The following is a 14,717-nucleotide window of genomic DNA, read 5'->3' as shown; positions in this document are numbered from 1 at the left end:
AGAACCACTGACGGCGAGAACAGCCCAAATGAGATCCTGGATGATCGTGAAATGGTGTGGCCAGCCATGCGATCGGATTGTGGATCTTGCCTGAGAAACTGATTCAAGCAACCCTGGATTTCAGATAAGCCCTATGCACTATTTTTCCTACCCGGATAATAGGGTCTGCACACTGACAATTCCCCTACAGTACACCTGTTTGGGCTTCAATGACTTTAAAGGACAATTCAGACTGGACAATTCAAACTTCACAAGAGGAACACTTTAATCTGTTTCATTCATTCAAAAGAGCTCTGATACGATTCAGTATAAGTCTTCCATTTAAGTGTCTTTATGTTATTTTATTTTGTTCTGTTTTGCATCTATTCACCTTCAAAACGCACTATTAGTGTGCAATTTGGTTTATTGTGTTGTACATGTTTATCAATGGTACTGAGGCAATAAAAGTCCCAGTTATTCACTTCCAAGCCAACTCCTTTTGTGAGTCTCTAAAACAAAACCTCCTTCTGAACCTAGAAAGATGTCTAGGGTCTCTATTTGAGGTGAAAGTGTACTGGTCCTGAGTAGAGGCGCTACACAAAACATTACTGTGAGGAAAATTTTGAATCTCCCAATTTTCTTTTTTTCTGAAAGAAAGAAAGTTGGTTACTGTATCACATTTGTATGGCAAGATGTGAATTCAGTATGCGTGTGTGTTTGTGTCAGAGAGGAGTTTATCTGAGCCAGGGGTAAAGCAGGAGGTCCTCCAGCATTGGGCACTTCTCCAGGACTTTGTTAAAACTTGTTTTCAAGACGTCTGAAATGAAAGAAGGACAAGAGATATCGAGATGATAATTCCAGTGATCCAAGCGATCACATTGATTTTCTGCAAAATTTTCTTTTTGAGAGTCATTCGGCTGGGCAAGGGGTATAACACATCTGCAATGCAGCAACATCTGCTCTCTGGGCCTGTGTGAGAGTGTTATCTCAATGGCGGGAATGAGGATGTTGGAATTTGGCATCTCAGGCACCAACTCATCTCTTTCCTTAACCGGGCTCACTAGAGATTGGTTTCAGCCTCTCTCCATGCTTTAAGGAGGTTGAGTTAATAAATCTGACTGGCCCCTCCCCTGTCTGACCATATCTCTTCATAGTCAACACCAATGTTCTCACCGTGTGACCATGAACGGTCCTTACCACTTGGCAAGTAATTTCGAGCTAGAAGAAGGGAGTAAGACAAGCACTTTATGTCCCTGTTAAAATACAATTACATTTGATCAAATATCACTAAGCAGTCCTTACCTTTAAATACAGCCTGGTTTCTTTCTCTTTCTTTCTATATCTCTGAGTGAAGTTAGCTCTCATTCTTTTCTCTTCCTGTGAAATACAGCAAGTGGAGCTTTAGCTAGCAACACACTGTGACACAGTTAGTGTTTGTTGAGGTGATAGAAATGCTGCATTTGAAATTACCTGCCACAACATTTTACTCCCTTTTATGTTCACTCCTTTTTTTCTGAAGTACCGCAAATTATGGGCACGTGGGGTTGTTCTGGTGTTGTGCTAAAAATAAATAAATCAAAACTACGGTACGTGGTTTGCTCTTTCATCTCTACTGATTAAAACGCGACTGCCTTTCATGTGTCACTGTTTAGGCTCAAATCTCATTGTTTGAAGGCCTGCAGTGACGTGAAATATTAACTTCCCCCAAATGCGTTAAACCCAAAGTAACGAGTTTGTTTTGAAAATATACGGAGTGGAAACTACAGATATTTGTTTAAAAATGTAGGGAGTAAAAATTAAGTACAGCAAGGAAGTTTTTTTTTTACTTTTTTACTTCCTACCTGTGGAGCCAATTAAGCTAAATTTAAGAAGCGCATGTCTGTGTATACTTAAAAGCTCTTATAGTTATTTTCACTTTGTAGACAAATTAAACCACAGAAAAGAAAAACACGATACATTAGAGCATGACATACTTTGACCTGAGGTGGCGCTGCAGCGTGAAAGAGCCTGAACGTCAACCGGAAGAAGACGAGAATAAACTCCGTATAAACAACATGGCGTCTCCCTGTGAGGTGTCATGCCGAGCAGATGTCAGAGTTGAGTTCAAGCAAAGTTGACTCTTTCGGTGATTACAGTTTGTCCGGGCGGGCTGTGCGTCTTATTTCATCCGCAGACACGTCGTTGGATGAGGAACAGCTCATGTTGGCATCAGTGGCAGTCAGGATGGCAGCATCTTCCAGAGGGAAGGTCAGGTCGCTGGTCTCTCTGAGCAGGACGCTGTCCACCAACAAGCCCGGTTCCGCGGCTGGAGATTACCCTCCTCCGGCTGAAGCCCCCGCTTCTCCCCCGAACAGCGAGCCAGCCTCGGCGCCTCAGCGGAGACCCAAAAAAGACCCCAGCGGCTGCTCCGTGCTCCTCTTCCCCGGTCAGGGCAGCCAGTTTGTGGGCATGGGCAGAGGACTTTTGAAATACCCCAACGTTAAAGAAATGTTCACCGTAGCCCAGAAGATCCTGGGTTACGACCTGTGTTCCAGATCTACTGGCGTTTAGATCAACTGGCGTTAGTCGAACAGATGTGTGGCAGTCTTGCGTTTCAGGAGCTGCTACCGACAAACCAGCAAAAAACCGCCAAATGTATCACCTGTGACACTTGTGAGGTTATCTCAAACACACTCCGTCAGTCTTGATGCTGTTGAACAACAAAATGTTTAAAAATGTGGCGAGTTTACCTGGTGATATCCTCACGCGCGACGCGATCGCGAAAACAGCAAACAATTAACACCACGCCGATGTTGTTCACAGGACACCAAGAGTAAACGATCGGGAGACTCTTGTCGTCATTATCGTCCCCCTCGCACGTTTTATTTCTCCGAATTCAGCGTTTTTGCTTCACAACTAAAGCGAGCAGTTTACTTTGTGTGCACTAACATGGAGTCGAGTCAACCAGCGCCACCTCTGGCCAAGTGCCACAGCCTACAGCCAGATCAACTTGTGACACACATCTGCAGCACGTTTGAATTCGTTTCATGCACAACACATTTGTACCTTTCAATTGTGTCTGTTTGTGCGTCATGCAAATAAACCTTTGAAAAGAATGAAATGATATCAAATATTTATTATTGGCCTACATTTGTTCAAAATTCCAAATTATATACACAAAGTCATAGAAATCACCACTCCAATTGGTCATCATGATTTTGATATTCTCTTTTTCCATAACAATAAAATACGCCTTGGACAAATATGACACATCAATATTTCATTAGTGTTGTCACATCACATCCTATAAGCAGGGTCTGCCTGTGTCTTTTCTCTGGAAATTAATATTTCCAGCCAATATAGGCAATCCATCAACATGGCTGGGGAGTTGGTAGTTATATACAGTCTGTATAAGTGTGGTTAATCCAATGAAGATTTGTAAGGAGATGGCAGTTACTGTGAATTCACAGCAGTTACACAGTGATTAGTAATAAACAGAGCCAGTGAGAGTGAGTGGATTTAAGAAAGTCAGTGACTCAGGTGTGTCACTTGGTTTGTCATCTGTTTGTGAGACTGGAGGAGACGTAGAAATCTTTTGTTTTAATTCTTAGTTAGGAAGATTCCTGTTTGAAAACAAGCACTTTTTGTGAGAAATGCAAGAAGTACATCTGCAGAAAGCACACAGTTACATTCTGTCCATCATGTGGACAAAATTGAAAATGTTGAGCATTGAAAAACTGAGAACGTTGGGCAAGTTCAACAGAAATGTGTTTGTAATAGGGCTGGGCTATATCATACCGTTCACGGTAATACCGGTGTAATTTTGGGCAACGATAGGAAAATGAAATATCGCGATAGAATATGGGTAAAACGCGCATGCGCAGTGCCTTTGTTTACATATGCACATGGCGGGGACGCAGAATGAGAAGAGCGAAAGTGGATCGTTAAATAAAACGGATGAACCAGAACTGGTTTGTAAAAATGCTGCAACTTCAGTGGTGTGGAACTGGTTTAGCTTTCGTCCGTCAGATACACAACAAAGCACTGTTTTTGGTAGCGCATGCTAGCGGGCCGTCGTTATTACCCTGTTGTTTGGAAAATACGGCACACTTAAAATCAATCCTTTGATTTTTCTGAAAATCGACAGTGCCCCTTATAATCCCGTGTGCCTTATGTATGAATTCTGGTTGTGTTTACTGACCTCGAAACGATTTTATGTACACGGCGCTCGAAAATCTGTCAGATGTTTCAGTACGACTTTGCTAAGCTACGAAGCTGCAACGCTTGATGGATTGTCAGAGCATTACGGCTATCGCAGGCAGGAGCCTCGCGGAGTGATACGTACTGTGCTTCAACATAATATTACCGTATTGTGTGTGTATAACCTCTTTTTAAGTTTTGTGGATATTATACATGGTTATGCTGAGGATGTGTCGGCCAATTTCCACTGGAAATGCCTTTTGGTTAAACTGTCAGCAAGGAATTTGCATTTGCACTGTTAAATTTTTATATAACTTTAATGCACATAAAAAATAGCTGCTTGTTTAAGTGAAAATACATTGATGAGGTTTTTTGCACTAATAAAGTTGTGGAGTTGTAAAGTATTTTGTCTAGTATCAATTATATCGTCAGTTATATTGTTATCGCAAATTTTCAAATGTATATCGTGATAAATATTTTTGGTCATATCGCCCTGCTCTAGTTTGTAAGAACGAAAAACCAAATTGTTCCTAAAATAGTTATGGAAAGTCTAACTGTTGTATGTCTGTGTTCTACATGTTTATCTGATGGAAAATAACGTTGCTATTGTTTTATTGCAGTTTTTGGATAATTCTGAGTGGATTTACACAGTACGGATCTAAATGACCCGCAACAAAATCAATGTCAATTGTTTGTTCTTCAACATAATACAAGGGTTAATTTCCAAAACTTGCTTATGATCTTCAATTTGTAGCAGATCCACTATCACATAGCAGCTGGAGCAGTCTCCAATGGAGGTCAGTCCACTGCTGCCACCTGTGGCCAAGTACCACAGCCTACTACTAGATTAACTTGTGACACATCTGCACCTGCTGCTATGATCACATTGAGTAGAGGCTGAGTGGCTGCACTTACCCCTGGTACATCCAAATCTACCCACAAACATGTTGAAAGATGCAATGGCAGCAATGTGGATTGTCAACACTAAAAACAATCAGTAAGCAAAGACAACAGGGATCACTTTTTTCTGTTTATTTAGCACCCACAACATTTGTAGTCGCCTTCTGCACAGGGGAAGTCCACACACACTGTGTGGTACCACTTTCCACAGAAGGTGCATTCAATCTGCAAGACTGAATGAGATTGTCAGGGTCATTGTCTGACTGTTTATTAATAATCACCTGCTGTACATTCACAGTAACTGCCATCTCCTTACAGATGTTTATTAGATTAACCACACTTATACAGCCTGTATATAACAACCAACTCTAAAATGTTTGTTCGCAGAGAAAAGACACAGACAGACTACGCTAACGACATGTGATGTTACAACACTAGTGAAATATTAGTGTCATTTCATTCTTTTCAAAGATTTATTTGCATGACGCACAAACAGACACAATTGAAAGGTACAAATGTGTTGTGCTTGAAACGAATTCAAACGTGCTGCAGATGTGTGTCACAAGTTGATCTGGCTGTAGGCTGTGGCACTTGGCCAGAGGTGGCGCTGGTTGACTCGACTCCATGTTAGTGCACAAAGTAAACTGCTCGCTTTAGTTGTGAAGCAAAAACGCTGAATTCGGAGAAATAAACCGTGCGAGGGGAACGATAACGACGACAAGAGTCTCCCGATCGTTTACTCTTGGTGTCCTGTGAACAACATCGGCGTGGTGTTAATTGTTTGCTGTTTTCGCGATCGCGTCGCGCGTGAGGATATCACCAGGTAAACTCGCCACATTTTTAAACATTTTGTTGTTCAACAGCATCAAGACTGACGGAGTGTGTTTAAGATAACCTCACAGGTGACACATTTGGCGTTTTTTTGCTGGTTTGTCGGTAGCAGCTCCTGAAACGCAAGACTGCCACACATCTGTTCGACTAACGCCAGTTGATCTAAACGCCAGTAGATCTGGAACACCTGCAGTCTGTGTCTGGAGGGCCCCGAGGCAGTGTTGCCATCTCCTCAGTAAGGAAAATCGCTATTGGCTGTCCTAAAAGTCGCTAGAAGTTGCTAAATGACGCCATCGCCTAATTTGCATAATTGGTCACGCTAATCTAATTGTAACCTATGTTGTTGGAGAGGGAAATAACATCGTGGAAGAGACATAAAGTGAGTAAAAAACGTCCTAAATGCATTTAGAGTTTATTTAGAACTACAAATTAAATTTCTTTTAGCAATTATTGTTTTTTTTAATGTCACAATTCCAACCCTGCTCCTTTACCCGGGCTTGGACCGGCAAAAGTGACCCGAAATAGGCACTCTGGTGGAGTTACTTTGTGTGTGTGTGTTTATAAGTAGTTTTAAACCTTGTGATCCACAAAACAGCAAAAGAGTAAAAGAAGAACTGACTGCGTTACAGCACCCGCTGCTTGTTGAGAGTAAAAGCGATACCCGCTTTCACGTCTTTTTTAGCGACTTTTTTTTAGAAATAAAGTCGCTAAGGGGTCTGAAAACTCGCTAAATATAGCGACAAAGTCGCTAAGTTGGCAACACTGCCCCGAGGACGAGCTTTCTTCATACATTCTTATATAGTTCTATACTGTGTATTGTGTATTTTGTTGTACAGTTATTTTATTTTTTAACTTTAATTTATATATTTTATCTTATTCTTTCCCAGTTAAATTTACCCTTCATTCTAATTTGTGTTGTACAGTTATTTCATTTTTAACTTTAATTTATATATTTTATTTTATTCCTTCCTAGTTAAATTTACCCCTTTTTAATTTTCATATTTATTTCCTATCTTATTCATAGCCTTTTCTTTTTTCTTTAGGTCACGAGCAGTTGTCTAAGCATTTCACTGCATATCGTACTGTGTATGACTGTGTACGTGACAAATAAAATTTGAATTTGAATTTGAGCTGCAGAAAACGGTTCACTGTCAGCCGGCGTGTTTGTCACCTCCCTGGCTGCTGTGGAGAGACTCAACCAAGAAAACCCCAAAGTAAGTGCCAGATAAATGTCTGGAAAAAGGACAATAACTGCAGGTCCTGCCTTCTTAAATGTGGCCATTTTATCTTTTTAATAAAAAAAAAAAAATACTGCTACAGTAATATTAATTTATATTTAAAATGTGCGCACATTATGTATGAAGGTGTGGATGAATGATGCTTGTTGTAAGAAAGCATTTTGAGTGCCCAGTAGAAGAGCATCTTTCAAATGCAAAGTTTCTCATTTCAACTTTAATTACTGCACCTGATTAAGGCGATAGAGTAAATAAGGCTTCCAACAGTGGTTATTTCTTATTATCACATCTTGTTTTTATTGTTTTTATCAGTAGATTGTTGTTTCACTCCCACCAAAAACACCACGTAAATAATCTTCTGATTCTGAATGACCATTTAAAAAAATAAACAAATTGTTCTGAGTTAATTTCAGTTACGGATGTATCAGTGGCATAAATGATATATCGGTCATAATCGGGAGGCTGTTACATTTTTATTTGTATTTTTTTTGACTTGTTTCCTGCTGTACACAGGCCATTGAGATGTGTGTCGCTGCTGCAGGTTTCAGTGTCGGAGAATTTGCTGCTCTTGTCTTTTCTGGGGCGATGAACTTTGCAGAAGGTAGAAAGACTTCTTTTTTGGGGTTTTTTGTGCATTTGTAAAAGGTGTTTTAATCACAACTTTGGTTAATATTCTGTATTTACTCCTTATGCTGCATAAGGAGTAAATGCAGCTCAACTCCCAGTCCTACTGCCAGTTTCTGGACGACACCTTCTTCAAGCAGTGGTACAGGAAGAAGTCTGCATCCTTCAAGAAAAACTTGATTTTCATGCAGGACAATGCTCCATCACACGCGTCCGAGTACTCCACAGCGTGGCTGGCAAGAAAGGGTATAAAAGAAGAAAAACTAATGACATGGCCTCCTTGTTCACCTGATCTGAACCCCATTGAGAACCTGTGGTCCATCATCAAATGTGAGATTTACAAGGAGGGAAAACAGTACACCTCTCTGAACAGTGTCTGGGAGGCTGTGGTTGCTGCTGCACGCAATGTTGATGGTGAACAGATCAAAACACTGACAGAATCCATGGATGGCAGGCTTTTGAGTGTCCTTGCAAAGAAAGGTGGCTATATTGGTCGCTGATTTGTTTTTGTTTTTGAATGTCAGAAATGTATATTTGTGAATGTGGAGATGTTATATTGGTTTCACTGGTAAAAATAAATAATTGAAATGGGTATATATTTGTTTTTTGTTGAGTTGCCTAATAATTATGCACAGTAATAGTCACCTGCACACACAGATATCCCCCTAAAATAGCTAAAACTAAAAACTACTTCCAAAAACATTCAGCTTTGATATTAATGAGTTTTTTGGGTTCATTGAGAACATGGTTGTTGTTCAATAATAAAATTATTCCTCAAAAATACAACTTGCCTAATAATTCTGCACTCCCTATATACTGACTAACCAGCAGCAACACTCTGACTCAGTGTTTCCATCTGTGTTTATTTCCATCTTTACAGTCAGGCATAAACATCTCACAGCAGCTGGAAAAACCAGTGAGCACACTTTAGAGGAAAAAAGTGAAAGTTTATGTTCAACTGTAAAATATTCTCTGTAATGTAAATTGTTCTGCTCTCTGACAAACCATCAGAGGTGCAGCACGTGTATCATTTGGTGTTTGAAGCAGAAACAAAAGCAAAGAGTTAAAGGAAGACACATTTGAAGAAGAAGGAAAATGAAAACAAGACGTCACTGAGCAACAACCTGACAGAACGAGAGCCAACAGTTTACTATCAGAACTGAGGCTGATCATTAACAGGGAGCAGCAGGTAACAAGGTCATCAGCAGTGGAGGAAAGTATGGAAGTAATACTCAGCTTCATATTTGAAGATACTCGAGTATCTTAGCTGCAGGTCTGGAACAATGGTTTTATTTCCTTTCCCATTAAACATCTCACACAGCCCCTCATCTGTGACCCTTAGCAAACCCACTGGATATCTACCTGTACATAAAGGAGATCAGATCAGTTCCATCTAGACCAGCTGTAACAGGAAAATGCTGCTTACACTTTGATGCATCAGTTTCACTTTGTCATATAAGACAATATATCAGATTGAGGCATTATTTTCCTGCAGTGAGTAAATCTACTTTGTACTTTACTCTTTTCTTTTAGGTAAAGGGTCTAAACAGTACTTGTACACTGTGGAAATCCCATAAGAACGTCTCCTGAACTCTGAAACATAACAAAACAAAGACTAAAAAGAGGTCATGGGTGCTGATGATGATGATGATCATGAGGAGGAGTAGCATGCATTTAAAAAGTGACTGATGTCCTAGAATACAACTGAACAGTGTCTCTACAAACTTATGAAAACATGACAGTCTTGCATTAGTTTGTATTCTTATGATTTCAAAAAACGAGGGAAAAATCTCCTTGAAATCCACAATTCCTTTTTGTTATTTCTTAGTGTGTGACGTATTTTATTGCCTTTATGATTGGTGCAAACAGTTTCCTGATTCATAATGGAAATAGATTTTAGACACAGGAGGAACACGCAGTGATCAGCAGGAGCAGCTTGGAGTCCAGTCTTCTTCACACTGAGGAGGGACATATATGCAGGAACAGTTGTCATAACTGTTACAACCACCAGATGGCGAAAGAGTCCCACTGCAACTTTAAGCCATGAAGGATGTGTCTTGATGTTTGCTTGTGATAAATCTGCTTTATGTGAGTCTTTTTCAGAAAGTAACAGTAATACAAATGTAAAAGGAGCCAGTTTTTATTTCTTTATTTTTAGATGTACTCACTCAGGATCAGTTTGAAACCATTGGTTGAGACAGTATGTAGTTTAAATTTAAATATTCACCTGAAAGCTCTGAATTATTCACCTGAATGAAAAATATATGAACTCTTTAGAATACTGGCTTCTGATTGTTTGAAAAAAGAGCTTTTGAACTTCAGATAAGATCAAAGATAAGATAAGGCAACTGCTGCATCACAAACAAAGACCTTAGAATAAATAATCATTAATAAATATTTAAAACAAAAGTGAAGAAAAGCTAAACCTGCAAAATTCAAGCACCCAGAAATTACCCTCTGCACTGTGATGTATTATATATATAAAGATGTTTGGGAAGAGGTGCGGTTATTGTTCATAAGATTTGAAGTGATGTTTATTATATGTCTTTAATCAGTAAAGTCTCGCTTTGCTAGAAATAAATAAATAATAAAATTGTAAACATGCAGCTGTATGTTAGAAGTCAAAGGGTCCTTAAGTCTTCTGTAAATTGACGGGGATCAAATGAAGGACACAAGTATCTGTTCTTACTCTAATAAATGCTGCTTTAATATCCAACAGACTATTTTCCTTCCTCATCAGCAGTAAACAGCTCGACTGCGTCTGTGCATTTGTGTCCTCCATACTTGTTCACACAGACATCTCAGGCTTGATGCCACGATGCAGTGTAGAAACCTGACAACCCTCTGACTCATGTTCAAATGTTCAAGGACATTTCTCAGGATCATGTATGACCCCTTTTTGACATTTGGACTTTCATTAATAATATTTGTGTTTCTGAGTCATTTTTGTGGAGACTTCTGTCCAACGTAGTGTCCAAATGAAGCCTGAAGCTTTTCTTCAGCCTCTTGTCAGATGGTCAGCAACAAAACTCTGTTCCAACCAATGTCTGATAAGAGATGAGACACAGCAGCTGAGCAAATGATCATTTCATGCTGAAGACATCCTCAGACAGAATTAAATACATACATAAACACAGCCTGGTGCCAATAACACAGCTAATGACACTGCTGTATCACTGGCTTTACTGATTAAAGACCATATCTGAAGGAACTCTTTGAACACAACAGAAAGTGACCTTTTAAACCTGCGACACTGATGCTGCATTCAAGGACCATTACAAACATTTTAAAGGACTTAAGAACATCAAGAAAATGTGACTTGTTTCTCTGTAATGAAGCTGTTTTAGTGAAGAAATTTGAAAGGTCACAGAGCGACTGCTGAATCTTCTGCTCTAAACATGAACTCTGAACTTTGTGATGCTTCAGGAGGAAAACTGCTTCAGTTATTCTCTCAGATTAGTTTCATATTTTCTGCATCAGATTTGAGTGAGATCCTGGAATGAAGACAGAAGAAAAGACTTTGTTCAAAGTTTGATTTATAGTCAAACCTTCCAGTTTATTCACACAATAAAACATCAACACAATATATGAATTCATTCAATAAAATCACAGTTTTTCCTCATTTGTTTGATGATTTTGACAAAAACAAACACAAACACACACACATGGTCTGCCATACTCATAAAGAGAAATGTCGACATTTTTCAATACAAATATTCCAGAAACATTTAGAGGATAGAGAAGTTTACATTTTCATGTGGAGAAATATTTTAGTAAATGAAAATGATGATGAGCAGTGATAGCCTCCATAAACAGTCACAGGAAAGATCTCCTTTAAAAACTCAGAAACATCAAGAGAACAACTAGAAGATGTGGAGGTACCACCCATAATGTTTGACTGACAGCTGATCTCTGTGCAGAAATGATGGAGAGAAAATAAAAAGAAACTAAAATACAGACTTAAACCCACAATATGAAAGACTTCAGTCTATTTCAGTTTAATCAACTCAGCAGTGGCTCCATAATTGTAAACCCTCACTCCAGCATAGAGCGGCTGAGTGAATGTGGTCTGGACTCTGTGGAGGAGAGTCATGGTTTCAGAGACGCTGTAGAAGGACAAAATACCTGCTCTGTGATCCAGGTACACTCCTACTCTGGAGGAACGAGGACCTGAGACAGGAGTTTGGATGCTGTTGTACAAAAATGTATAACTGTTGTTGTTACAATCTAATGACCAAGATTTGTCATTACGTCCAAATAAACATTCATTACCTCCTTTTCTGCTGATAGTCTTGTATGCGACTGCTACATTAGCTCCTCTCCCTCTCCACTCCACCTCCCAGTAACAACGTCCAGTCAGACTCTCTCTACTCAGGACCTGAAACCATTCAGTGAATCTGTCTGGATGATCAGAATAATGTTGTTGTTCCATTACTGTTGCTTTTCTGTTCCCCTCTGATAATAACAGATGTTTGTTTGCTGTGTTTGGATCCAGTGTGATTTCACATGAATATTTTAAGAATCCAGCTCTGGTCTTTGGCTCCGGTTGTGACAGTAAAACATCCACTTCAGTGACTGTCAGTGAGATGTTTGTCCGTTCCTCTCTCAGAATGTCCTGTAGTTTATCTCTGACCTCTGACACAGCTGCTGTCACATCCTCAAAGTAGCTCAGAGGACGGATATTGATGCTGGATGAGTCTGTAGACTCACTGAGTGCTGACAGTGAGGGGTAGTTGTGTAGAAACTGGATGTGATCCTCTGTGTGTGAGAGCTGCTTCAGCTCAGCATCTTTCCTCTTTACGATCTTTTTATGAAGACACAGAGGCAGAGTTATTATTCATCACTTTAAAGATGATATTCGTTATATGTTCTTCACTCGTTGTCTAGTAAAGTCCATAGAGATCTCTCTCTCTCTCTCTCTCTCTCTCTCTAGCACAAGGTTTAATCAGGCGGCCACTAATGTTATCAGGGCCCTGGCTCTTGTTCACATTAACTGTATGAAAGGCCTTTTGGACATCGCTGAGTTCGGTGATGAAGTGTTGAGTATCTTTCAGTTTCTGTTTCAGTTCAGAAGAACTAAAACGAGCATAAAGCAAATTCAAATCTCTGTCTGACTTAAAACCGTCTACAATGATCTGACTGCTGCTCTGGGGATTTTGAAACCCTGATATGGTTTTCATACAAGTCCAGGCAGACCCAAAACGTTTTGCAGCAAATTTGCTTTCAAGAAGCTTTTTGTGGATCTGTTTTGCTTTCAAGATCTCGATTTTCAAGTCTTTGGTGACTGCCTGAAAGTCAGTAACAGCCCCCTCTTTAAAAGCCTGTCTCTTTTTCCTTAAACAGGATTTGATGCATTTGGTGACCCATGGCTTATTGTTAGGGTACACTTTAGCACGCTTAAGGGGTATAATCATGTCTTTACAAAAAACTGCATATGAGCTAACATCCACCAAAGCATAAAGACTGAATAAAAACTTCCCAATCTGTAAATTTAAAACATTCCTGCAAGGTAAGCACAGATTCTTCTGACCACATGATTTATTGATGATAACATAATTTAAGGAGTTGGCCGTCCGACTGCGGTCTGGAGTGTGGGGCCTCCCTGCTGCTGCGGAGTCGGGGCGGTCTGCCTCTCCCCACCGCAGGGAAAAGGGTAACACCACCTGGGTCTGGGTGCAGTTCCCCCCTCCAGGGGCAAGGGTACCTAGACCCGGTTCGTAGAGTACACTTGGGGAGTGTGATCGTGTGTACAGCGTCTCTTTATGTTTGTCTCCACGTTGGTTGAGTGTGGAGTAAGTGCATATGAGAGCATGAGGATGGGAATGGATGTTTGTATCTGTGTGTGCCTGTATGTCTGTGTCTATATGTCAGGTTGGGTATCAGACGCCACCTCTCTGGGGACATCTCAGGCCCTCCAAGGTTTGGAGGCCTATCTCCCCCCACCACCACTTCCCCTGCCAGTGGCGGACTCCCTCAGACATCGGTGCGTTGGTGGTTCTTTGTGTCTGGGGATGGGCATCCAGGTACACACCGGCTCACTCCTTGGCGGCCGCTTATCGGGGCCTGGAGCCTGGGGCTCGCTCGGGCCACTTCGGAGGTGGGGTGCCCCCGGCCTCTCGGCCTGGGGCTCGGTCACTCAGGCACAGCTGGCTGCCGGCGGAGCTCACGGGCGCGTCACTCCAACCCCCCCTGGCTTCTGCTCCGCGGCTGCTGAGTGAGCCCTCATCTGGGACTCTCCTCAGCTCTTTCTGGGACAGTGGCGCGGCTGCCCCTCTGTTGGTCTTCCTTGGTCTCTTGTGTTCTGAGGGCTTCTGGATGTCTGGAGTTTTGATCTCCTCCATACCTGCTTCATGCCCTGGAGGACGGGGCTGTGGCCCCCCACACCCTCTAGCAGATCATTACATGAAGCAACCTTTTAAAAAAACAAGCGCGTCCATGCTCACAGGTGTACACACGGGTGCTCACACCCACAAACTACACCCTTTTTGGCTCCTACCTCAAAGCACACTGTGCGCTGTCGATCTTACGTGCTGCACAATAATGTTTAATATTTAGTATTTACTGTCATATTCCCATATATCATTGTGATGTTGTTTATTCTATTACTCTTGTTTTCTTCTGCTTGTTTTCTTTTTTCTTTCTCAACAGGTGATCCAGGTGATCGATATATGCATTTTTTTCTTTCTTTTTTTTCTGCCCATTCTGTTGGTTTTTGTTTTTTGCCCTTCTCCCCCGTCCCTCTTCTCAGCTGTTTCTCTTTCCCTCTTTCTTTCTCCCCTTCTTTCCACCAGTCAAGTCTGTCCTGTATTCAGCAAGTGAAATAAAATAAACAATAAAAGGTGAATCAAATGGACCATTACGGCAAGGCTGGGATGGTCAATTTGGTAAAGTAAATCCGTTGGGCATCTTTCTTTGCCTTTAGACAATAATTCTGATGGCAAAAGAATGAATGAATGAAGCAGTTCATTA

The 14,717-nt window shown here is 40.8% G+C and overlaps 2 protein-coding genes and 1 long non-coding RNA gene across 3 annotated transcripts; 1 reads left to right on the top strand and 2 right to left on the bottom strand.

The window, feature by feature from the left end:
- Positions 1-584: 584 nt before the first annotated feature.
- On the bottom strand, positions 585-1,443 carry LOC112842983 (uncharacterized). Its single transcript, XR_003215063.1, has 2 exons — positions 1,282-1,443; positions 585-796 (listed from the first exon to the last, which is right to left on the bottom strand). It is a non-coding gene; the product is annotated as an uncharacterized LOC112842983 (long non-coding RNA).
- A 515-nt stretch (positions 1,444-1,958) lies between these two features.
- Positions 1,959-7,863, top strand: LOC109195426 (malonyl-CoA-acyl carrier protein transacylase, mitochondrial). Its single transcript, XM_025900666.1, has 4 exons — positions 1,959-2,523; positions 3,393-3,396; positions 7,021-7,103; positions 7,638-7,863. The coding sequence occupies exons 1-4, from the start codon at positions 2,068-2,070 to the stop codon at positions 7,764-7,766; spliced, it is 672 nt and encodes a 223-aa protein (XP_025756451.1). The 5' UTR covers positions 1,959-2,067; the 3' UTR covers positions 7,767-7,863.
- Positions 7,864-11,267: 3,404 nt separating this feature from the next.
- LOC109195531 (tripartite motif-containing protein 16-like) lies at positions 11,268-13,283 on the bottom strand. Its single transcript, XM_025900665.1, has 2 exons — positions 13,279-13,283; positions 11,268-12,343 (listed from the first exon to the last, which is right to left on the bottom strand). The coding sequence occupies exons 1-2, from the start codon at positions 13,281-13,283 to the stop codon at positions 11,737-11,739; spliced, it is 612 nt and encodes a 203-aa protein (XP_025756450.1). The 3' UTR covers positions 11,268-11,736.
- Positions 13,284-14,717: the final 1,434 nt, after the last annotated feature.

The sequence above is a fragment of the Oreochromis niloticus genome, linkage group LG18, assembly GCF_001858045.2.
Source record: "Oreochromis niloticus isolate F11D_XX linkage group LG18, O_niloticus_UMD_NMBU, whole genome shotgun sequence".
NCBI classification, from domain to species: Eukaryota; Metazoa; Chordata; class Actinopteri; order Cichliformes; family Cichlidae; genus Oreochromis; species Oreochromis niloticus.
The sequence above is the reverse complement of the archived record's forward strand: the minus strand, read 5'-3'. Positions and strand labels throughout refer to the sequence as shown.

Bases quoted from the DNA above. Each gene is read 5' to 3' on its own strand.
- LOC109195426 (XM_025900666.1), top strand. From the start codon at position 2,068: ATGTCAGAGTTGAGTTCAAGCAAAGTTGACTCTTTCGGTGATTACAGT. The intron at 7,104-7,637 runs GTAAGTGCCAGA...TGCTGTACACAG, and splicing joins TCAACCAAGAAAACCCCAAA to GCCATTGAGATGTGTGTCGC.